The sequence below is a fragment of the Rhamphochromis sp. 'chilingali' genome (genome assembly GCF_963969265.1).
Source record: "Rhamphochromis sp. 'chilingali' genome assembly, chromosome: 1".
Taxonomy (NCBI): domain Eukaryota; kingdom Metazoa; phylum Chordata; class Actinopteri; order Cichliformes; family Cichlidae; genus Rhamphochromis; species Rhamphochromis sp. 'chilingali'.
In genome coordinates this window covers 47,903,904-47,928,564 of record NC_137929.1, presented here as the reverse complement: position 1 = coordinate 47,928,564, position 24,661 = coordinate 47,903,904, and the positions used below count along the sequence as shown (strand labels likewise).

Sequence of the window (24,661 nt, the reverse complement as noted above, 5' to 3'; positions counted from 1 at the left end):
AGTTCTAAGAAAGGCTAGCACATTACTCAGACGATGACTCATCTGAGACTGCTTATCTTTGAGGTTTCCATTCAAAGTGTTTCAGTAAGATCTGATATAATACGAATCATCAAAATAGCATTATATTGGCCATATTACTACAGACTACAGAAATACACTAAAACTAAAAAAAACCTACTCTCAAATCCGGAATAATTATTTTGCATATTCTGAGCTATGAGGTTTGTTGGGTTGTTGTTGTCGTCATACTTACTGTCATACGTCAATATTTTGATATGCAAATAACATATGATCAGAATTAACATTAGTTGTTATCAGGGAAAATGTAAATGAAAATGTATTTCTACTGTATACTACCACAGCTAATAACACATAGCTACAAAGCCACCTAATTCAAATGTAAGTGTAGCAGTTTTGTGTAAGTCCACTTCTTTCACACATCAGCATTTCCGCAGAGCAAAATGTGCAGGAAAACAGAAACAGGAAGTTGGTCAATGACAACAAGAGCCCAGACTAAGAGTGAAAGAAACATGGCCAAAAAAAGGTCATTCTTTATAAGATGCAAAGTTTCCCATTTGTACTGTATGTTTACTAAACTCTGTATTTGTCACACACTTATTGTCTTTTCTTTCTTTTTTTTTAACTGAAGTATATTAAGCAAACATAACTAAAATGTCTAGTAGCTCACCCCCGGGAATGTGGATTTTATCTCCTTTTTGATTTTTTACAATCCACCCCTTCAAGGCTAAAACATCTGTAGATCAAGCCTAATGACTGACAGTGTGACAGTGGGAGTGAAAAAGAGGGTATTCTGGGTGATTAGAAAGTGAGCAAAAATTAAGCCACTGTAAAACTGTCACAAACAATTTCATCTTTTTTGAGTAAAACTGTAGTATGATCTACTATGGGCTAAGTCTGTTATTTGTGCCTGATGAACTCATGGAGTTTGTGGGTGCAGCATGCTAACCCAGCATTGCTAATGTTAGCTGGTAGCTTGCTAATCCATCCTCCAATCCAAATAAGATTACTTCTGACTCCAAAAATAGGCCACCATCATGGCAGCATGTATGCTAATCTTGAAGTTTCAGAATATGGAGCTGCAGTGGTTACAGCAAAATGTGCACCCGCTGGTTTTGTCTGTGTCTTGTCTTTGAATTATACAAATACATGGCATCTCACTGAGACTTGGACTTGATAAAGTGAGTCGTTATTTTCTCCTGATTGTCAAAACACTGTTTTAGTTTTTGAACAATTTTGTGTTCTTTGGAAATGAATGAAAAATACACCAGGCCCTGGCCCTGCTAGTGATGTATAGTGTTTATTCCATTCTTACTACGATCACATAAATCAGCATTAACAGATTATATCCATCATCTGGACAGACAGGATCTGACAGAAGGCTTCACATCGCGATGATGAATACACTGGAAAATAACTGTGTGTTAGTCACAAGGAAAACACAAACTTCCCGCCACGTTTATCACTCCCTCAGAGGAGCAAATCTAACTAATGCATGTCGTTAGGGAAACTTAACATAGACATACAAAATTAAAGTCACCAGAGATTTTTGGCTTAAAAAAATATCACAGCACAAAACAAGTCAAACAGTTTTTCTCAGTAGATTTAAAGCAAAACTGAAATCTTACTTATATTACGGTGCAGCAAAAACTACCCTGGAGAAATAAGTGATGTTGTCACCTGTTTTGAATAGAAGTAGATGAAGAAGTTCCAGTGCTCTAGAGAAGCAGCTGTTATATTCTTTTTTGCTTATGTAGGATCTGAGTAAGACTGCATTTCCTCATTGCCCTGCCTTCTATTCAAAGTGTGGTGTTTTCCATTCAGTAAAAACGGGCTTTCCAAAAACTCTGACAAGTCGACCTGTGGTTTTGAAAGGGGCAGTTTTGTGTCGAATCATCACCATCCTTTGACAGATCATTCGCGCATATTAATATGACATTGTGTTGCTTAACATACATTTCTATTTTTAGATTTTTTTATCTTCAAATGCCTGCTGGTGATTTAAACTCTAAAATTCAAAGAATATTTGCCTTTTCTAAGGGTTTCTACGCTGCCACTGAAAGTCATCTTAGAGAACAGGGTCATGTCCTTTATTTCTGCAAATGTGACTTTGATTTCTGGGTATTTGAAGGTTTTAATAACCAAGGAAAATTTTTCATTTTATATAAAATAACTAAATAATAAAATATGGTAGTGTGGTGTGGTTTTGTAGTGTGGAGAGGAAATAAAAAAAGGAACTGTTACTATAAACTACTGTACATTTTATATAATAACTTAGTTAAACTATCTGATATTCATGTTTTAATGACAACAGCTTTGTATGACTAACTGCAAGACCTGCCAATCAAGGCATTCACATCATCAACATACCTTTGTTAAAAAAAAAAAATCCAGAGTAATCTGTTGTGTATTTAAGTGAAGTGGCTTCTAGCTGTGCTGAAACTTAAATATGAGCCCTATACGATATTTACCAGTGGGATGTATATCAGCTGATATACTGGGCTGTAGATGGTTCCTGCATGCCCCAAGCTCATTTTAACAGATCTGCCAAACAGTCTGAGGATGTGAATACTTTCCTAAGTAGATACTTGATATTAACGTAATGATTCTAAGATTATAACAGTCCATCAGTCACTTTGTCCACCAATGGATTGCAGTTATATTTATTCTTTTCCTGGATAAGAAGCACGTTTTGAACTTTGTGTGTGTGTTTGTGCGTTTTTCATAATTTATTCTTCTCCGTAGACATCCTCCCGGCATGCCGTGCTTCTCGCGTGCTCCTCAGGGCCTTGGTCCTTTTGGGGTCCACCACTGCATAGTCCACACGTGTACGCTGGCCTCGTGCTTGATCCTCGCCGTCTCCAGCGTGCTCACTGCCCCCGGTTAAACCTTCTCCAGTGCAGCGTTTCTGGTTGCACAGAAACACAATGAGAAAGATTTATATGATTTTTGGGAGTTTGGGGTTTTTGGGGTTTTTTTTAGATTATTTACTCGGAAAAACGAAAGTAATCCATTGGTGCCCTCTGGTGGTCAGACAAAATGATCACAGTCAAAATGTATTATTTATATCTGATGACAAATTATTAATTAAATAATGCATATGCTATATAGTATAACAGTAAAAGAAATAAAAGCACATTTAATTGAATGTTATGACTCATGTGGAATGACAGAGTGAAACAGCGAGAGATGGTTTACCTGTCTGCTTGGTGTTGATTGTCCAGTGTGGAGGTCAAGGTCCAGGTACTCCACCTGCTTGTCATCTCTGGCTCGTCGTAACACAGGGCTGTTGACTCCGCCCTCTGAAGCTCGGTGCATCATAAGTCTCAGAGACTGTAAACCGTAACGTAGAGAGTTTAGTAAAGGAGTTATGAAATCTAGAAGAAAGAAAAAAATGTTAAGACATGATAGAGAGATGGAAGGTACTCACAATCAGGTATTAGAATATATTTCAAAGAAAGAAGGGAAACAATGCCCCAAATAACAAAACATGAGCCAAATGTTTTCAATATAATAAGAATAAAAGATGAAGAAGAATAAATGGGGAAAAAGAAAGCAAGAATAGTTGGAACATTGTGAAAAAATGGAACAAAACAGGGGAGATGTGTGTGTTTTACCTGCTCGCCGGCACTGAAACTGAGGCTAGAGGTCATCATTGCAACATAGTTGTCATCTGGGTCATCGGAATCAGAGGACGGTGAAGAGCTGTGAGCAGAGCTCGGCGTGACCGTCCGACGACTGGAGGGTCTGTCACACAAACACATAAATATAAAATGAATCTTACATGATGATTTAAGATTAGGTAGTTTTTGCTTTTAAAGCAAAACTTCATCTCAATTTTGCTGACTTATAGATTGTTGGTCAGACAAATCAATCAATATTTATTCTATTGATGGCTGAGTAAAGAAAACTTTTACTTTGTAGTTTTTACTACAGAGTAACTACTTACTGTTAATTAGTATTTATATTTACTGATTCTACTCCATTCTTCTTTTATTAACTTAAATTACAACATCTTGCTGTTGTAAGATGATCTAAAAGTCCTTGTAGTAACCCTTAAGCACCACAGGGTGGCAGTAGATTGCTGCTCAGCTATTAACACATCCTTCCTCTCTCTTACTCTGAAAGCGTTCCAGGCAGTAAATTTGTGTTCTGTAGTTTTCTGTTGACCTTGCAGTAAACGTGATCATGTCACGCAAACAAACATACCCACGGGTGAAGGTCCGTGTTACAGGCGAGCGCACTGGAGGGGGGACTTCCTGCCAGTCCTGCTGCACTGAAGAGATGTCCAGAGGAGCTGGTTTTACTGGGTGACAAAAGATGGGGAGAAAAGGGCGGCTTTACTTATTACAGTTTGAAATAATGTAAGGCTTAGCTCAAATAGGGGCTGCTTGTTTTCAGGATATGAGAACAAGAAAACTGTATTTCCACTTGTCCTTCCTTTATATCTGTGATTAGAGCTGTTTAGTCAGCAGTAAAAAAAAAAGAGCATTGCATTGTTTATTTTAAGCCTCGAGTTTGAAAAATTTCACAGTTTAACATAAAAAAGTAAGACCTGAGGTCTGATTTTTTAAATATATTCATTGTCTTCCTCAGTTGCTGAGTCATTTCAAACCCCCTTTTTTTTCAGTTCAGCTGTTGAATTTGGGTGATTTGAGTGAAAACGTGTACTTCATTGTTTTATTGCTGTATTGACCAACTGAAAGCAGGCTGACGCAGACCTGCAGGCTGAGGAAAAAAAACAAAGACAGATTACCATCTAATGTCTGACCCAGCCAGCAGTCACATATATGACAAATTTGACAGAAATTTTGCTTTTATCTGGACAAACCACTCTTTGAAAACAACTAAAAACTGTAAACGGTGCCAAAGCATCCTTGTAATACTTTTAATGTTGGCTTTTAATGTTTATTATTGTAATTAAAAACAGAATAAAGTTTTTATAGGAAGTAAAATCAGGTGGGGGATTTTTCCTTGCGTGTCCAGAAACAGTTTCCTGACTGTGAAGACTTTAAAATTTAATGTGAACGTTTCTATAAGCAGCAGCTGGTTCGTGTCGCTGTGTGTGTGGCTGTCGTGCTCTTGTAGTGCAGGCTTGTTGAGCAAAGTGGGAGCAGGTGAATAATTAAAACAAAATGAAATGACAGTTATTGAGGGGGTGGGGGGGGGAGAAAGAGTCACCACAGAGGAGAAACAGCCAAGTGTTTCAGGAACAGAAAGCTTAGGGTCAAATTTTGAAAACTGTTTCATTTTATAAGTGGGTGTATTGTCTTCAAACCACAATTTAAAAGAAAAAAATCAGTTGTCAGCACAAACAACAAAATGTGATTTTACAGAACAAGACAAGCTGAGTAAAAGCAAAAAGAGGAATCATGAAGTGGGAAGTAATTACAAGAAGCTCTGATGGAAAGCCCCTTTCACCAGTGTTTTTCATGGCTTCTAAGGTTCAGATATTTTATTGCATTTACTTGCTTCAGTAGATGCATCAGCTTCTGCTGGTGTGATTACACCTGTACACTTTGAATCATTTTTTAAAGCTTCTTTTACGTCTTCCACCTCTGCTGGACTGTTCGCTGATCATGCAAAATGTTTACTTTTTGATGCTTAGCAAATATTTTATATCTAGAATTTTAAATATTTGGCAAAATTTTGATTTTTCTATTTGTTTTCATTATTATTCAGCCATATCATTTTAATATTGTCTTAAATATCAAGAGAAAACTAAGTGTTGATGTAAATGTGTGTTGTAGTTTGTACCTCTTGTTTTATTTGTCAGCTCCTCAGGAGTTTGGCTCTCATTTCTGTCCACCGGCTGATTGGCACAAACCCCTGCAGAGACACGCAACACCGCAAAACAGATGGCATTTACCAAAGAGTGCTGCAACAGCAACTCAGCTAATGCTACATTAATGCTTACTATGAACAGACAGAATCTGGTTTTTAAACTCTAGTTCATTTCCTTAGAAATATGCTTGTGGTTATTTAGGTGAATTTTACAAATCACCAAAATGCTTGAAAATACAAAATATTTTAAAGGGAACATTATTTAATTCAAGGTAAGGAGTTTTTCTTTTTTTTTCTTTTTTTTCTTTTTTTTTTTACATCAAGGCTCTGTTACAGCTTCCAGCTCTCACAGTAGAATGATACTAAATTTAACACAAAACTTAATTTCCCACTAAGTTTCCGCTAACCTCTCCGTTGTGGTTTCAGGTTGCGGTGGATCGGAGGGGGCACGGCTTCTTGTTCGCCTCCAGCAGAAGTGTTCATGGTATTTCTCCTGAGCGGCGGAGTGAGAGGAGCAAGGGGAGTCAGGGCGGAGTTACGGAAACCCATGTGCGCAGGGGGAGGCACCTGCCTCCCGAGAGATGCCATGTCGGTCATGACAGTGGTGGGGTGTGTAGGAAATGAAGATGTCAGAGGGGTCATAGGGACGTAGTTGCCTTCTTGGAGCTGGGCAGAGGGGTCTGAGGGTGGAGGCACTCTGGAAGAAGAATAAAATTAATCAGAAATTAACGTTACTGAATTGTAAATTCCAATTTCAAATGTCCCAGATGTTCTTTTCATCACAGCATTGGCTGTCATTAGGTTTATCAAATCAATCAAATTTATTGTCACGTCACATTACTAGTACATTGGTACAGCACATGTGAGGGAAGTAGTTACTAATAGTTATAAGTAGTTCCTTACATGTGAGGTAATGTTAGCTTGTGTTTTAGTCCAAAGATTAAAGGTGCCTTTTGTAACAACTCTCTGAAAATTTTGATTGACATCAAGCCACCACCAGGGGTTAGTGTTTTATCAGCAGGTGTGTGTTTTTTTTCAGTGTGTGTTTGCTTGGGAGGCTTTTATTTGTTAATAAAGACTGCTATTTAACAAAGCAGTCTTTATGACTTGCTTTGTTAAATAAAGGTTACATCAACTCCTTGCACCTTGAACTGTGTTCATCTTCATTTGATAGCTCTTCAACACAATACAAATATGTTTTTGAAATATTGTCATACCTGTATTTTTTTTCACATTAAGTTGTTTGTGTGTCTGTGCGTCTTTGATTGATAGTCTACTAAGGGCTCATGAACTATGTAAATGTGTCAGATTTGGCCAATTCATCCACTTGAGTACTACAAAGTAAGGGGCAGCCTATTAGAAGAAAGTGGAATTTCATGAAGTGGGATCTTAAAGAGAGAGGCCCTAAAACAGCTTCATCGTGCAGATGACAATTTGAGAGGCTGATTTTAAGAAAGAAATCTTTATTTTATGTGTCGTAATTCTTACAGACCTGGGTGCAACCGGTGGCTCAGAGGTGGCAGCGCTCATGGGAACGTAATTTTCATCCACATCATCATCTTCAGAACAGACACTACCCAGAGGGACCATGCCTTTGTTAAACTGAGAAAGAACGGATCAAGAATGCAAGTGATTTTCATTGTAAAATTATAAATCCATGATAAAACAGAAAGAGATAAAAGATAGAATAGTCGTTCAAAGTTAACATTTATTTTATTTTGGAGGTTTCAACTTACAAAATAGCTGTTGAAGCTCTCACTGAAATCAAACATGCTTGCTCTGTCAGACAAAGACCGAGGGATGTAAGAAGAGTCGCTACCTGAAACAGAAAGTATTGAGACAAAATCCATGAGTAGCTCAATCCTCTGTTCAATGATAACAGACAAATTTGTTTTGGCTTTCTATTTATTTGTTTCTTGCTGGTTTTTGTTTTTTGTCTACAGATGTGAAAGTGAAAGTGATTTTCTTTCCAATGGCAAAGCTCTTCCAGTAAACTGCCAACTACTTGTATACCTTTGCAGATCGTAGACTTCTGCTGACACGCATTTACACAAACAGCATTTGTACAGTGGGTTTGACCAAATGTGAAACTGAATACGCATGGCGGGTAATCTAAGAAGGTGGGACAACCACATGCATGAAATAACAAGTCTGAGCTTGCATGAATCTATCTTAGATATACTTGAAAGCAGCTGTTTCTTTATGATGGAAACTTCATAGAACTGGAAAGAGAATGTGGATTAAAAAAAACAAAAGAAAAGAAATCTCCTTGTGCTGTTGTTGGGCAAAGTTCACGTTTGATTAATGAATCAAATTATGGAGCAATCATGCACAAACAGTTTCAGCTGTAACAATATAATCCCTCAGAACTGCTAGCTCTGCACAACAAAGCTTCTTAGCTCTGCATAATCTCCCTCAGGTACGAGGTTTAAAAATCAGATGGCAAACAGTGATTGCAGCCTCCTAAAAAGATTTAGCATTGAACTGAGTACAACATTAATGTGCATGAACTTGTCTCTGAATATTACTAAGTAGGCACATCTGGTACCAGAAGGTGTTCTCATGTGAACCAGTTTTCATTAGTTTGCACCTTTTGTGGGATTATTACTCTGAATCTGACACTTTGGTGATTAAATTAATGACAAATGTAAAATGGTAAAAATGTTAGTGGTTGGTGTTTTAGAAGTGTAGAAAAAAATGCTATCTCAATAAAATTCATGAAGAACAAGAACATTGTCTTCTGGTTTGAAAAATGAATCCAGTGACGTGCATTAAAGCTGCGTTATTTTTAATAACTAGCAGGGCAATTAGTGGTAAAACAGCCTGACTTGTTTGTTAAATTAAGGGAGGTCTATCTCTATCTCTCTGAATACAGCATTAAATTTATGTTCAACTGATGAAAAAAAAGCATGAGATCACAATCTTCCGTAGGGTTTCAGTCATATCTACATCTCACTCCTCATATCAGGTTTCGAAACACCAAAAGCCTTCAAAGTAAGAGCCAGCAAATCCAGAAGTGACATCACAGTAACTTTGTTTAGAGCAACAAATTTTAAAACTGTTTAGTTTTAAAAGTCAGCTACAATAAAACATAATGAAACCTGGATCATTACAAGTTTGCATAATGGCAATTAAAACAAAAAGATCTGAAGAACCAACTGAGAATTACCATCCAACGCTGTCAGTCTCCAGATTCATAAAGTCTCTTTTACATCACAAGTTTCCTGCAGCAGCAATAAAACCTTAATGAACCTGCTGTGTAAAACCTACCCTGCTTTAAATTGCAGCCTAAGTTACATACAGCTGATTAATATCCACTAAACATGGTACACACGGTAAAGCATTTTGGCAGCTAAATCAATGCCTTACACTGGCACTGATTTATCTTTAGTTCTACAGCTAGAACTTATAGATTGGCTTAGCACAAGGACTATAAAATGTCAAAAACAGCGAGCCTGGTTGAATCCAAATGCAGCATGGAACACACCAGCCAGAAGGTCGACTTGTTTTGACAACAACTACATTTTTAGAGCTATTGTTATAGCCCGAACATGTGGATACCAGATAAGAGATAACTAGATCAAGACTTCTGCTGGTCACTATATAAGACTGAAGAAAAGAAATGTTCACATGGAAACTACCAGGTTCATTTTGTCTGTCTTTGGCTCTGTACAAAGATTAGGTACCCATGTGTAATCAATGCCAGCTCAAACTGACAGCTCAGTGGGACTCAGATTGCAGACAGACAGAAACATCTTCTCGTCTGTTATTTGCACATTATGTTTATTCATATTCAGGTGTTGTGTGTATTGACGTTAATCAAGAGGAAATAAAATGCATCAACTGGCATCTCAAAGGCTCCTTAAAGAACTCCCTAAATCTGATTTGTTGAATGTGTGAAAAATAAAAAATCTAATGAATGAAATGTTGGTTTTGGCATTGAAATCTGAAGGATTATTTGTTTGAATTATCAATGTCAGGACAGTATTGTCTCCTTACTTGTATGCATGCATCCTGGTGTAGTGACGGTGTTGCTCCTTGGCAGATGTCCTCCTCCATCCACACTCTCATCCCTCCTCTCTGGCTCTGAGGCAGTTCGGGGGAGTGTGGCAAGCTTTGAGCTTTCTCCTTGGGCTGCAATGCCAGGAGGTTTTGGTGGGCGCGGAGGAGGAGTAGGGGTGGAGGCATGAAGCTCTGCTTGGGTTAGGGAGTCCACACTAGGGGTAGAAGATGGGCGGCGAGGGGGCGGCGGTTGTGAAGTGCATACTGGACGTGGGATCTGGTAACCACTAGTGGTGGATGAGTGTGTGCTTGGATGCACATTGGAGTGCACGTTATCACTGAGAGGTATTGCTACTGGACGAAGGTGAAAATCCAGGGAGTGCTTTCTGGGATGCGGAGAGGGGTGACAGCGGGGTCTGCCAGCTCGATTCTGGGAGTCAGGGGTTGTGCTGGCATCTAAAGACTGGCTGAGAGGGCTCGACATTGCAGTGACTGTCCAAGGGACCACTCTAAAGCCAGAAGAAGAGGAGGAAGAGGAGTAGGATGGATTTGGAAGGCTGCTGGGGAGGAGGGAAGGAGAGGAAGAAGAAGAAGAAGAGGAGGAGGTTGCAGAGGGAGGCGGGTAAAGGTTGTCATTGTAGTCAGTTTCAAGAGATGTGGATGACCCTAAAGGAGCCCTACAAAAAGAAAGAGAGAGATATCAACAAAAAGACTTGAATAAAAAGAGTTTGTTTTTTCTTTTTTTTTTTCCTTATTAAGTTGTATAGTTTATCTGTTTATTTTGGTCAAAAACAAAGACGAATAAAATAGAAAGGTTTTCTTTGCATTAAAATTATTGTTGATTTTTCCCATCATAGTCCACTCAAGGCTTTGGGTTCAAACCTCAACAACTAAACGTGTCTGGAAAGATCAAACATTTTCCAACTGAGGAGGAAAATAGGTTTTATTGTGCTGTTCTGAGGAACTCTCCCATGAAGTTTCATGAAGTCAACCTTTTCCGTGGGTGTGATCCAAGATAAATCTCAAATCCCCTTTCTTAGAGTCAACACGTCTGAACCTGTAACTCTGGTAGTTTAGCTGATTTATCTTCAGCTGGTTCTCTTTAGTCTGAACTGGAGTGGAACTGGAGTCAGAGTGGAAAAGTTTTTTTTGCATTTTTAGGATTTTGTTTTGAGCAATAATATGACTAAAACAAAAACTAACTAGATATATTAAACAAAACTTGCAGATCTGACAGGCTGTCTTTTATAATTCTGTTTTCTATCATTGTGTTTTTATTAGTTTTGTTAGAGTTTAAGTATAGATTCTGGACTCATTTTGGCATTTTAACTCAGTTTTTACAGAAACCGCAAATCTTTCTATGAGGTTAAAATTTTAGCGAAATTCTAAAGGCTTCAGAAGACGTCTAAAGTTAATTCGCTGCTCTGTTACCTTAAATGATATTGCTAACAACAGGATTTATTAACACATTAGGAATTCTAAGTATACCTTCAAAGTTAAATAACTTAATTAATGCAAAAAGACTTCTGGGTGCATAGAAATCTATGGGAAAATGGCCATAAGATCCCTTAATCTATGACCTTCAGTAGTTTCCTGATGAGTTTAGTGTCTCGATCGTGAGTTTCAAGTGATACTGAATGGAAGATTAACTTGTAGATTATGGTCCTAATGCACTGAAGTAGAAAAGGATGATGAAGCTGGGATTTTTTTACTCAGTTATTGACAAGTCATTTCATGAGCAATGGCCCTCAATTGCACAATCATGTCCCCTCATACATTCGCGATGTCTAGTTAGAAAACCCTAACAATATTGTAATTGTATACATACAATATACTATATATACAATATCCATCAGGTTTGTTTCAAGTGTTCTGTATCTCGATTTTTCCATCCACTACATGTTGGAGATATTCCATCTATGACATGTTTGCTTATTTAATTAAAGTTAAATCTTCAGAAAAATATCTTTCTATGATATTTTAAAACTATCCTTAAAAGAGGATTAAATTGTTTACAGACAAATTCACCAGATAACCTTTACTAAGTAGTTGGAAATCATTTACTTAGGTGAAAAAAAAATCTGGCCGTAACCTATTGTAACTTAATCTATCTTAATTGAGATGTAGAGTTTACCAGGCATGGATTAAGCCTGAACCTCCTAGAAAACATGTTTGGTCTAAGACTAAGCTGGGAAAATGAGCTTTAAGACATTAATGACTAGGCTTTTTTTGTCTTATTGTATCTTTGTGTTCATTTATTTACCTGATGTGACTCTGGCATTGTGATAACCACAGGTAATCCTCCTCTGAATTCCGGTCAGGCTCCATGTGCCGCACACTCACCGGGTCATATGGTGGTGGGACTAACCCTGTCATCGTAGAGATGGTGGTGGTGTGACTGACTGGGGTCATAGATGTTGCAGAGGTGGAGGAGGAGACAAGAGGTCTTTCTGGAACTGTACAATGAAAGAAAATAAATCAGCTAATTCAGGAATTAAAAACCTTATAGACAATCTGTTCAAAGGTCCCAAAGCTCAGCCAGTATTTGTCATGTCAGTTTATTAGGCACGCCACTTCAATACTTTTAATGCATATTTTACCAGCAGTTTGTTATTCTTCCTGTTGTGCTGAAGTGCATTTTATTGAAATGCTACCAATATATTTATCATTTATATGTTATATATTAACATACATTTGTTGATTATCTGAGCAAAACATTGGAAAACCTTAATAAACTGGAGTGTGGTGCAGTATTGATGATGCAAAAACTATATTGCATTACAATAGATGTTTAGTAAAGCGGTGACTTACTTCATGTGTGAATTTACAGAAGCTCTTTTACATGTTTTTTTCTATAACTTTAATCCTAAAGAGATCTATGTTAATTACAAAGAAACCATTGATTTTACAGTCAACATATGGAAAAAAAATAACTGATTTGTTGCATTGTATCATATCAAATTTATATCAAAAAATCAAATTTATATTTGTTATATCAAATTTATTCAGAATATGAAACCTCTGATAAAACATCCATCTATTATAAACACAAATAAGACTGTTTAACTCAAAGGATCCATTTCACGTGTGAACACAAAGTTCAAATGTACAAGGGCAAGCTGCTATAACAATATCATAATATTTATATTGTTTAAATGTATTGCTGTACAGGTCTGAGTCAATGGCAGCCACAATCGTGAAGGCATACTTGTCTACTTTTCTTTATGCATGTTCTCTCCTCCTCCTACTTTTCACACTGACTCAACCACAGCCCACGCAGGCAAACATCCACTTCAAATGCAAAACAAGAAAGGTACACGGAGCATTTTTCACTTGTCTAATAATTGGATATTTAGCATACCATCATCAGTAGGGTTGAAGCCACAGAGCAGGCAGATGGATGTCACCCAGCGGTTCATGTCCTCTTCAGACTCAGCCACCAAGTACCAGATCCTCTCTTCTGTCCTGAGGTCAAAAACAAAGCTGCTCTCTAGCTCCTTTTTTGTGAAAGAAAGGCCAGCATCCACCTGACGGAGAGGCAGAAATGGAGCAGACTTGTTACTGTCAAACAGTCAAGCAACCCTTAGGATTTATTAAGTGTAAGTGTTTACATAGTTGAGTATCTATGTACATGATATACATACATTCAATTGGCATTTAACAAACATAAAGTTCCCTGTGTCTCTCAAAAAGTGAAAAATCATACCTAATTTAAATTTGGTCAACCTTCCCCTATGGGCCGTCGAGTCCCAACACACATGCTATGTTTGGATTGCATCTTAGAAGACACTCAGGCATGCGGATTTGTAATTTCAAACTTTCCCAAAAACAAAATATCACAGTCCGTGTCAAAGTAATTCAACCATTATGCTAATGATCACTGGCCCAACAGCAATTTTTAATCAAAGTGTCCCCAATGTCCAGACCTGAATTGATTGCACCAGGTCAGGAACACAACAATGATCTATTTTCTGACAATCCCAAGGTTGTGCGCCAAGAATTCGTCCCCTGTGGACAGACTATCAAAGTTCGACTTTACTGCAATGTTCCGATGTGTCAAAGGAAGATCATTCAGCAGAAACCACCTTAAATAAATCACATTTTATGCTGCACACAAGACATGTGTGGCCATGCCAACACAATCTTTTTAGTATTATTACCAAACCAATGTTAGTGTTGTGACTTTCACAGTGTGTGATTCGGTGTAATCTAATAATTAGTAGTTCTGTGCTACAAGTCTTGCACTGCTCAAAGAAAGAAACTTGAAAAGAAGATCAGTCAAAGTTGAAATAAGAGAAACTTTCTCTTTTCTCATAAAGAAAATTCAGGAACTGATTTTATTACCAAAATCTGTGTTGCCACACTCTCTCTTTATTTTGCAAATAAGATCATATTTACAAAAAAAAAATGTTTAAAGACATAAATCCAACATTAGGTGAGATAGTAATATATCTGTCATCTCACCTGTTCGCACAGATTCAGATTGATGTTCCTGATTGGCCGACGGGAATGCGGGTTCTTGTAGTATTGCAGAACGTCCGGCTCTCCGCTCAGTCGACCGCTTCGCAGCACAAACCAGCGCCTCTTCCAGGCCTAGACAGAGTAAAAGATTTATTACTAAAAAAGGTTTTTATGTGTAAAAATAATCTCAGGGCAAGATGCAAGCACTCAACCCCTGTGTGCCAACTGCTGAGATCTTTTTGAGACTTTTACTTTGGACTTTGAACTTCAGTCTTCTTCCTGAGTGAGTTATTGATTATATGAAGTTTTTTTTTTCTGTCCTTCTTCCGTTACACAAACTCATTAAACGCAATAGCGTTGTCTTCCTCCATGTCCTAAGTTTTACACTTCAGTGAATTTGAATGCTAACTAAACATCACACACACGCCTACGTCCACTGAACTGCTAAATGTTTGACACTTGTCTCCGGTCGTTTGGCATCAGGTGTTGGGCATTACAGGTAGGGTCTATCTCCAACAAATGATCCACAGGAAGGCATCTCATACTTCAGACATGACTCACAACCAGTGCGTTTGTGCCATTAGTGTGTAGGCAGAGTGTGAAAGAGAAGTCATGATATTTTTTTAAAGGTGTGAAGCAGAGCATAAATAAGGATTTAAATTTCATAACAGTACAGGGACACGTGAATGCACAGTTTCACATTCAGGGCTCAGGTTTTCAGTTTAAAGAAACCTGAGATTTTTCTTACAAAGGTTGAACAAATGCCATTTAAAACACAGGAACAAGTTTTATGCTTCTGTTTAAAAGGCTGAATACAGTATGTGTGTGTGTATGTTTTTGTGTTGGCCTGACAAGCTAAATCCATTCTTTCTGATCCTCATGAACTATTTCTCAACAAAATAAAATGGACTCCTCGGGCCTGAGCCTCAGCGGGAGTTTATGTGTTTGTGTGCTTGTTTGATCAAAGCGCACAGTAATGAATGGCAAAACACATTTCAACCTTTTTTTCTTCAAACCCAGACAGGAAAAGGAAATAGCTGAACAGGAAATGCCGGTGGGAGATGGCAGTATGAGCATGTGTTTATTGACTGTCTCCCTCGAGCTGTTTGATGATCTGCTGGGTGCTGGGGAGATAAAAGCAGCAACATGGCAGAACTAGTATGAAAATACTTTTTGATTCTTTCTAATTAAAGTAACAGGAACAAGCTGCAGCGGACTGGATCACTCACCAGCATGGCCTGCAAAATCCTTTTTAAGTGCCTGGTAACACAGGCTATTACTAGAATAAGTCATGATGGAGCAACCAGATTAAGAAACACACTAGTTTTAAAGGGATAAAAAGGTAATCAAATTTTAATGTTGTTATTATGCAATAAGTACTTCTTTTACAACCTGACATGCAAACTTCAACAAGTTCAACATTGTACGAAAGCGTTTGTTTGTCAAACTAAATTGGTGTTCAGTTTGGACTTGATTTTATGTACTGACTCATTGGGTTTATTTATGTTTTTAATTTAAAAGAATTAATATATTTAATAATATAATTATAATAAAATACAGTGATTTACGACCCTTAATAAACACTTGATCATTAGTTTCATGTGATTCTGAAAAAATAAAAAAAAAGATTTTAGGCTTGTAAATTATGATCATTGGCCTTCAATTTTGTCAGGTGGTCCTGAGCACTTTTGAAGTCTTGTTAGAAAACCCATTTATTTTTGATGTACAGTCTATGGTTTTGTTATACAAGTTCATAACTTATTTTGCCTACCAAGTTATTGCATTTCTTTAGACTTTTTTATTTAAAACTTTGATTTAAAACTTTAATTAGAAGAAAAAACTCACTTCATTATTGTCTTCATATTCATGATTTTTTTTCAGTGGCCAAAAAGTGTGTTTGGTGTTTTGTTTTAAAGATGTGACTCTCAATAATCAGATACCAAAGTATCAAAAATACTATTCTTATTCCAGTTTGTGAAATACTGTTTTCTTTTTTAATTTTGCTTTGGATTTTTTCACTTGACATCACAGAAATGAATAAAAGTTTTCCTTTGGTATTATTGCCTTGACTCACTGACAATTTGATGTCCTGTAGTAATGGTTCTTTTTTGAAGGTTGGAAAAGTGAGCAGGTTGTTTGTCAACATGCATTTCTACTTATTGCGCTAGTATATCCTTGTACTTGTATGCCTACAAACACCCTCTTTTTTCTTGCATCCATTGGGTCAGCTGAACTTTGATTTACCCCACATCATGCCTGCCATGCAGTGACAGGTCTAGGGCATCATTCATTTTGCTTTCCTCTGTTCCACAGTACAAGAGATAAGACTGTCTCCATGTCTTTGTAAGGTTTTACAAATATGAGATTTTTTTCTTCTTAATAAAAGGAAATCTATCGTGCTCATTTCTAAGTTATTATTTTTTATTCTTGTACTCTAGAGTAGGTTTGCATGGTTCCAAGCTCAAAACAATTCTTATTTATCCCTTCCTCTTTAAGCCAACTTTCTTCAGATTGGCTGCTGATCAGAAGAAGAAAAAAAAGCTTGAATGGCGGTGGGTGGGGCTTTTTGCTCACAGTCCCAGCTGTGTGGCTAACATGACCATATTAGGTATGCATGCTACTATGCTAAGGCTACTATACTAAGGCCAACGGTAGGAAAGTAACATGTCTAAGACCAACATTTAGAGCATTCTGAAACATCTGTTCTTCACTCACATAGATTACTTTCCACATTTGCTGATTTCACAATTTGGACAGTCCATTCATCGTCCTCTTACTTGCTGATCTGATGAAAAAGATCAAATTTTAAGCACAATGGCAACCAATTATACATTTCCTCACATATTTTATTTATTTGGAACTGTACTTCTACTTTGCTATCATCACCAAGACAGTGGTCAGAATAGACACACTAACAAACAATTACTGATATTCTTTGTTCCAGTTTATACTTTTGCTCCTATATTTAAGATCCCAAGTGTAACCTCTATGGACAACATTTATTCTGAAACATTTATAGCATTACCTTTGATCTGTGTTTGTTGCCTATGTCCACTGTGCACTGTGCATTTCCTCTCTATCACCTACAGCTCCCATGCAGCGGCCTTATATCCACCTAAAGTAATAAAGATAACCTCTTTTCCTTTAACAGCTTCTTTCCTCCTCTCCTTTCATTTGGTTTCTTTCTTTGACCTTTGACCTCAGCAGGAAAAGGGCACAATGGATCTAAAATAACACTTCCTCCATCCTGTCTCCAAGCCAAAATTAACACCAGACCTGAATAACAATATTCCTGCTGTTCAGTTCCTCATCTTCTCATCTGTAATCCCTAATCTTCTCATTCCTTTTAGTGCTGAGCTCTCATAACTGCAAACATGTGACTTTAAAACACTTTCTGTTTGTTTGCAGTCACTTGCAGACAGTTTCATTTATGAAAAACTAAAAAAAAAAACCTGACTAAATTATTCTAAAATGCTTTATTTCAACGTAAACAAAATTTAGATGAATAATATTTTGAACATGGCTGTAAATGAATATGCTAAGAAGCTAGGCTCCTCAGTTTCCTTCATAGATTTTAGAGGTTTTAAATGGAAACACATTGGCGTCCTTTTTTAAAATCTATCTAGCTTGGTGTCATTTGCCAAATTTTGGAGATGTCTGCTTTCTTTTAAATATAATAGAACTAAATTACATGTAAAACATCAGCAGCAGCACTTCTTACCACAAATCAGACCCAGTTCCTCAAAAATATATTTTAAAAAACTTCTAGAGAACAGTTTCATGAAGGAACTGTTTTCTTTCTCCTGAACTGCACCTTTTAACTGTATGACTGTACAGAAGGAAGTGTACATCTACAACCCACTAATAGAGGTCCTGGCTTATGATTCGTGTAACAGGATGTAAACACTGGTGGCCCCGCTTCCACGCACTGTCCCTTTCTATGATGCAATGTTAGTCAGCTTCAAGTTTTTTTTGACTGGCATATTTGACAAATTGTTTCTGAAAGTATTTGAATTTGATGTTTGGGGGGTAAACAGTTCATTTCAAGATACGATGAAATAAGATTATTTTGTGCTATGGAAGTGAAACAATAGGTACCAGGATGGATCGATGACTTTGACCAATAGCAACTTCATTCTATTAGTTGTTCAGAATTTCCTCAGATGGTCTTTGAAGTGTCACGCTGGGAAGAAGTTAAGCTTAGATTGCAAAGGAAAACATTACAAGAGATAATTGGTGGTAATTTTCCTGTTTACGTTTGCTTTCTAATCCAGATAAATATGCCTTAACTGTATTTCAGTGTGGTCCTTTTCTTCACTCACTGGCTTTGTTTTTTAGTGGCGCTTGTCACCCATGTCCAGTGTTGGGCAAGTTACTTTGAAAAAGTAATTAATTCTTAAAAAGAGTAACTGAGTTAGTAACTAAGTTACAAGATTCTAAAAGTAATTAATTACTTGAAAAGTAACTGTTACGTTACTTTAAAAAAAATGTTTAGCCCTCTGGGGTCCAGGGTACAATTGGCCATTTTTAACTACTTTTGATTTTCCCTCCACATTTCACCCTTAAAAACTATTTACTTTGCCTTGTTTCGTATCATCCTTTTCAGCACAACCTCACATGTCTGAATTTACAGTTAAGTTTTCATTTTGACATACTGTATTAACATAACTGATCTAAAATCAGACAAAAAACATAAAATCAGAGTAGAAAAAGTTGTATTTTTTACTGTAACAACCACAAACATGTTTAATGAATCATATTTCATAACTTTAAATGCAAATATAAATTGTCAATTTTAAAATCCTATGCACAAGTTTTGCAAACAACAAAGTTATTTGCAGCCATTTACCTTTTACCTTGATTTTCTAAATAACCATTTCAAACTATTTACAGAACAATCAGCTGTTCTTCATTCAATAAGATGCCACACAAATTATTTGTGCCACTCCAAAAAAATAATTTCTGTCCACTATAAAGGAGAACATCACAGCCTGATACCTGCAGGTCTGACAGCAGCAGGTGTATCACCTGGAGACAGCAGTTGCCTCATTGTTCTGACACACAACACAAAACTATCCACAGCACTACACACTAACTACACAAGACAACACACTAACTACACACTGCAAACACACTAAACATCACAAATCTCTCAACAGCTCAAGACTCTCTCTCTCTCTCTCTCTCTCTCTCTCTCTCTCGCTCTCTCACCGTCACTCCTAAAACGTCCCCCTCTTCCTAAACAATCAAATGTCATGTTGCTATATCATTTTTGATTGGTCTACTTGGTTAATTTTTCCACCAACACAAAAGGGCTGTTTTTTTGTTTTGGTCATAAGCAGAGAGTGCTTGCTAGCACTGTCCTCAGACAGTAAACATGATGAAAAAACACTGTGTATATATTGTTGATCGTGACTATCAACACAATTTAAAAACTGGTATATATCTCCTTGTTGCTTTGTCATCTTAAAGTGGTCATGTGATTGGCTTACCACGACTACTTTATTCTTCCTCAGCCAAACAGCAGAACTCATGCGATTTTTTTGTCCACTAGCTACACTTCTTATGCCAAAAAGAAATCGTCAACCAGAAAGTGATTGCCGTCCGCGGGAGCATGCGCAGCTGCTTAAAGCTGTAGCGTCCAGATTATTTTCAGCTACTTCCATGCAACTGATATAAGATGCGGTAAGCTGAACACAGCTTCAACCGTCTGTTTGTTGACAAATAGTAACGAGACCGTACCGCATTTTCTTGTTAGTAACGGCAACGGCGTTGTAACGATAGAAATAGTAATTAGTTAGATTACTCGTTACTGAAAAAAGTGACTCCGTTGGTAACGCCGTTACTTGTAAGGCCGTTATTCCCATCACTGCCCATGTCATTCCCAGATCTCAATATTACTAGCAGAACCAACAAGGAGAAAAGAAAGAAATTAGAATTGCCCCAGAGAGCATGTCCTCAGCTAACGTCAACGCCCCATCTCACAGCTGTAAACACAGTGATTCAGATCTGCTTCCAAATAAAACAGTTCCTCCTTTGCCCATTTAAAGCCTAAAGTTTCATACACTGAACAAATGTTAGGTATAGGACCCAAATTAGAGTGAAACAGAATTAGCTTTTTTATGTGGCTTTGCTGTATTTCATTTAAGTCATAGGTTAAGAGTTTTTCAACTTGGAAAACTGAAATCATGAATAACTCTAGGGCTCTCGAGGTGAAATGTAACATTTCAGGTGCACCATGGCTGACTGATCTTGTAGCATCAAGCTGTGCATTAATCGGATGCAACTGCATAATGGAGTGGAATAAATGTCAAATATAAGAGCCATTCACACCAGCAATTTAGATAGATCATTGTATCCCATTATCTTACCGAGTGCCATAAATGCTACATACGTTACAGGCTGTGGCTAAGTAACGTTCAACTCTGTGGGTGCTGCTGAGTGGTGTTTGAGCATCTGTGGTGCTGGGATGCATGAAATCAGAGCTCTTCATTCAAACCTTTTCAAGGCAAGGTTTTGAACTTGTCTGTAGAGCACCATTGCTCTGATGGAGAGCAGGACTTTTGGAGGTATCCACACTGTGATATATATCCAAGAGAGGGCCTCTGCAGAGCCAACTCTTTCTTCAACTGTGTTTGACCTTCTGTGTGTGTGTGTGTGTGTATGTGTAAAACATGTGTTATTGTACTCAAGGTTTCAAAATTTACCTCATCATTATCCCTGGTTTGCTTCCAGAGTGTGTGTTCGTTTGTGTGTGTGTGTGTGTGTGTGTGTGTGTGTGTGTGTGTGTGTGTGTGTGTGTGTGTGTGTGTGTGTGTGTGTGTGTGTGTGTTCGTGTGTTTTCAAATCTTCTAAATCTTCAGGAAGGCCCTCATCGTCCAACCAGGCATAGCTGAGTGTAATTGGTTTATTACATAACGCACACACAGCTTTCAACAGAGCAGGGAGTGTGTGACGAAGTACACTCCATGAACTTTACCCACTATACATGAACACACACACACAAACTGTCTGCTTCTTCCATTATAGGGGACTGTGTGTGTTTGTGTGCTTAAGTGTGAGTGTGTTGATATTAGAGGCACAGCTGGCCATGCAGTGCTTCTTTGCACATATTTCATTGTATATACCATCATGACTGAATATATACACAGACTCAACAATGGTCTGTCTGTTTGGAGCAACTTTCTTTTTCTTGCCGTCTCGCCTCTCTGCGTCTTCGTCTCTTGTCTTCTTTTCCCTTTTCCTCCAGCTCTTCTTCTTTGATTCCAATGGATTTGCACGGTCTCCTTCATTTTAAACAAGCAGTAAGAAAGTGCAACTGCAGCACTCCACTTTCTTTGAAATCTGATTGTTCCCTCCTAAAAAACGTTCCCTGCTGCGATGGGTCTATCGATGTCAGCTAAGAAGAATTAAATTGAAGTCTGCCTAATTAGTGCTGGCACAGTTTCTCTGTGCTTTTTGCCGGCCTTTTAGTGATGCTCTGCTTCAGCTATTTCTTCAGAGGGCCCGTGTTCTCATGTAAAAAGTTGCTGGTTCAAATCTGGAAATTGTTCAGTTTTCCCTGAGCAGATTCTGGTATTGAAGGCAGCTTCACTTCCTATCACTTTTTCTTCTGACCTATTTTTTTATCCTTCACTTTCCTCTGCACACACACAAACACAGAGAGAGAGAGAGAGAGAGAGAGAGAGAGAAGGGGGGGGGGGGGGGGGGCAGGAGGAAAGGAAAACATGTGATAATAGGAGAGGAAGAGAGAGCACAAGAATGAAAGAGAAACACAGAGAAAGGCACACCAAACATTTTTTTAGAAATGGAAAGAATAAAACATCAAGGGAAAATATGGAACGGAGAGATGAGATTAGCTCAACTCACTGGTAAGGCATGCCAAATATGTGGTGCATGCATGTGATCCTAACTGCCTAAGCTGCTTCTTTACTGGAATAAAGCAGCCAGTGGTGCAACTGGACACACCAACTTGCATGAATTCATGAATCCATCCTTCCACTTATTCTACATAGTGAAGGAGAATACAGGAAAAAGCAAAACTGGTCCAAGTCTCTGGTATTCATTACAGGCACAGTGCCACGTTGTCAGGTTTGGGATTTGAAAAATGCTAAATAACATTTTTGTGGCTTACATATAATTAGAAACAGTTGTTCCTTTTGACAGCAGCTAGAACTTTACACTTCGTTCATTTTGCATGTTTATCAGATTACAAGTTACATTGCAGCAATTTTGTAGCTCATCTTTAAGTTAGTTATGTTTCCAATGACAAGTTGTATAACAGTCAGTGTGTAGGGCTAATATATCAGCTAAGGATCAGCCTTGTTGACTGAGTTTTATCCGTTTTAAATAAACTTTATTAATACCAGTGGCTGGTATTTATCTGTGTCACATCTTTTTTTTGTTTTTTCAAAGATAATGGGATTAATGATGAACATTGTTGGGTTTATTCATGTAACAATGTATGCATTTTACATAAATTTATAGAGAAAGGACTCAAAAATAAATTGTCTTACAATATAATACAAATACAAAACAGCTACAGATTTCACTTTAAGGATATTGACTGCTGTGCTAGCTGTAATTAAAAGTCTGCATATTTACTGAAATAAACAAACAGCTAGCTTGCACGCTAATATGCTAACTGTAGTAAAAATATTGTAGCTGTGCTAAAAATATAGCATACAATCAAGCTGTTTTTCTTTTTCTCTAGATTTAGCTTGTGTATTAGCTGTATTCTGAATGGGGTCAAATAAATAATGTCTGAATTCTCATTTTTTAGAAATAAAAATTCATCCATTCGTTTATTTTCTTAACTGCAAATCCAGTTCACGGTCATGGTGGTGATGGAGCCTATCTCAGCTGTCTTAATGTGAAGGATGGTGTAAACCATAGACAGTTTTGTAGAATTACAAATAATATTCTCTGTATTTTATAATGTGGTACTACAAAGTCAAGTAGCATTACAGTGTTGCTTCCTGTCTAGTTGACAGCTGTGTTAGGATGGATGTTTTTTATTGTTTTATAATCAAGAGTGTGTAACTGTAGGAAATGACTCACTGTGTAAACACTGATGAAACTGAGACAAATCTTTAAACTTAATTAAATGCTACAGAGACAAACCTCCATGAACAGTTGGTAATACTTCTGCAGTTGTACTCCTGATTAAAAATCTTTGTACAGCTTTAGGATACTTCATATATCCACACTGGACATCACAAAGATGAGTCATATATATATATATACAGAACATATGCACAGTTTTTTGTATGTTTAATTTTTTCAAATGTTTCAAATTCAAATAAAATACTCACATAGCGCCTCAGTTTTTTCTCTGGGGGTGACTTTCTCAGCCACCCTTCACACACCACGTCCCCTGCTCCGCTCATCCCGATGTCAACAAATATGGCTCCAGCAGCGCTTCTTTAATTATCAATTAACCAATCAGATGGACCTCAGTTGATCAGGATGCCAGTAATGTGTCAAAGCAGGCAACCATTCAGTTGATCACCATGAATTTCCAACAGTCAAGTACATTTAACCAATCGAATGTCACATAGGTTCATTAGTCCTTTCAGTAAGTCTTCTTTTTTGTTAACAATGATCAAATCCAACCAGATTTGAGATCAGCTGCTTTGGCTTTAAATCGGTAAACAAGGCATCCAAGCTTCACACCAGTCTGAGATCCAGTCAGTTGATCTGTACATGTGCAGGTCAGGCTTCCACTTTGTCAATCAGACTTTTAATAAGTTAAGGTTTCCAGTCTGTTTTTAAGTAAAATCCTGCTGTAATAAATCAGTTGAGCAGTTTCTATCCACACATGGAAGAGCTTCTGTTCACCCGTCGACGCCTGAGTCACACCTCCTTTTGAGAAAGCTTCAACTTCCCAGCAGTCAGTCTTCCCTCCCTCCTCCCTCCTTTCTCTCACTCTCTCGCTTTTTGTGGTTGTGCGATAACTGAACACAATGCCTCAGCTCGGACATTCCTGCTCTCCTCTCCACCCTCTTTTCCCTCCTCCTCCTCATCACTCCTCCCATTCTCCTCCTGCTCTGTGTAACAGGAAACTCCCCCTGTGGATATGGATGCAGTTTTTTTTGGAAAATGTGCGAGGGAAAAGGAAGATGTCTACTTTAATATAAAGTGAACATGGCATGGACATAAGTTGAATAAACTGATGGATAAATTAGATTTCTAAATATAATAAGCATGAGTATGGGTCTACTATGACAGACGAGACCTTTGATATCAACAAAAGAAAACGTGTTCAACAAAACAAGAAAAAAACATTTTTTCCTCCAACAGCATGTATTTGTTTCTTTTAAATTTCTACTTAAAAAAGATGCACACATTCAGTAACAGCTCAACAGCCATTATGAACAACCTTGGGGTCTATTGA

The 24,661-nt window shown here is 37.6% G+C and overlaps 1 protein-coding gene across 3 annotated transcripts; it reads right to left on the bottom strand.

The window, feature by feature from the left end:
* Positions 1-1,314: 1,314 nt before the first annotated feature.
* On the bottom strand, positions 1,315-24,195 carry LOC308406925 (GRB2-associated-binding protein 1-like). 3 transcript variants are annotated; one of them, XM_080898245.1, is made up of 14 exons: positions 23,580-24,195; positions 16,981-17,050; positions 14,269-14,397; positions 13,166-13,331; positions 12,068-12,260; positions 9,802-10,481; positions 7,539-7,621; positions 7,295-7,404; positions 6,210-6,499; positions 5,776-5,847; positions 4,228-4,324; positions 3,636-3,765; positions 3,217-3,351; positions 1,315-2,926 (listed from the first exon to the last, which is right to left on the bottom strand). In XM_080898245.1, the coding sequence occupies exons 2-14, from the start codon at positions 16,996-16,998 to the stop codon at positions 2,741-2,743; spliced, it is 2,289 nt and encodes a 762-aa protein (XP_080754371.1). In that variant the 5' UTR covers positions 16,999-17,050; positions 23,580-24,195; the 3' UTR covers positions 1,315-2,740. The 3 variants fall into 3 exon arrangements, with proteins under 3 accessions (XP_080754371.1, XP_080754372.1, XP_080754370.1); XM_080898246.1 differs by lacking the exon at positions 23,580-24,195 and adding an exon at positions 17,987-18,001; XM_080898244.1 differs by lacking the exon at positions 16,981-17,050.
* Between the last annotated feature and the right edge of the window lie 466 nt (positions 24,196-24,661).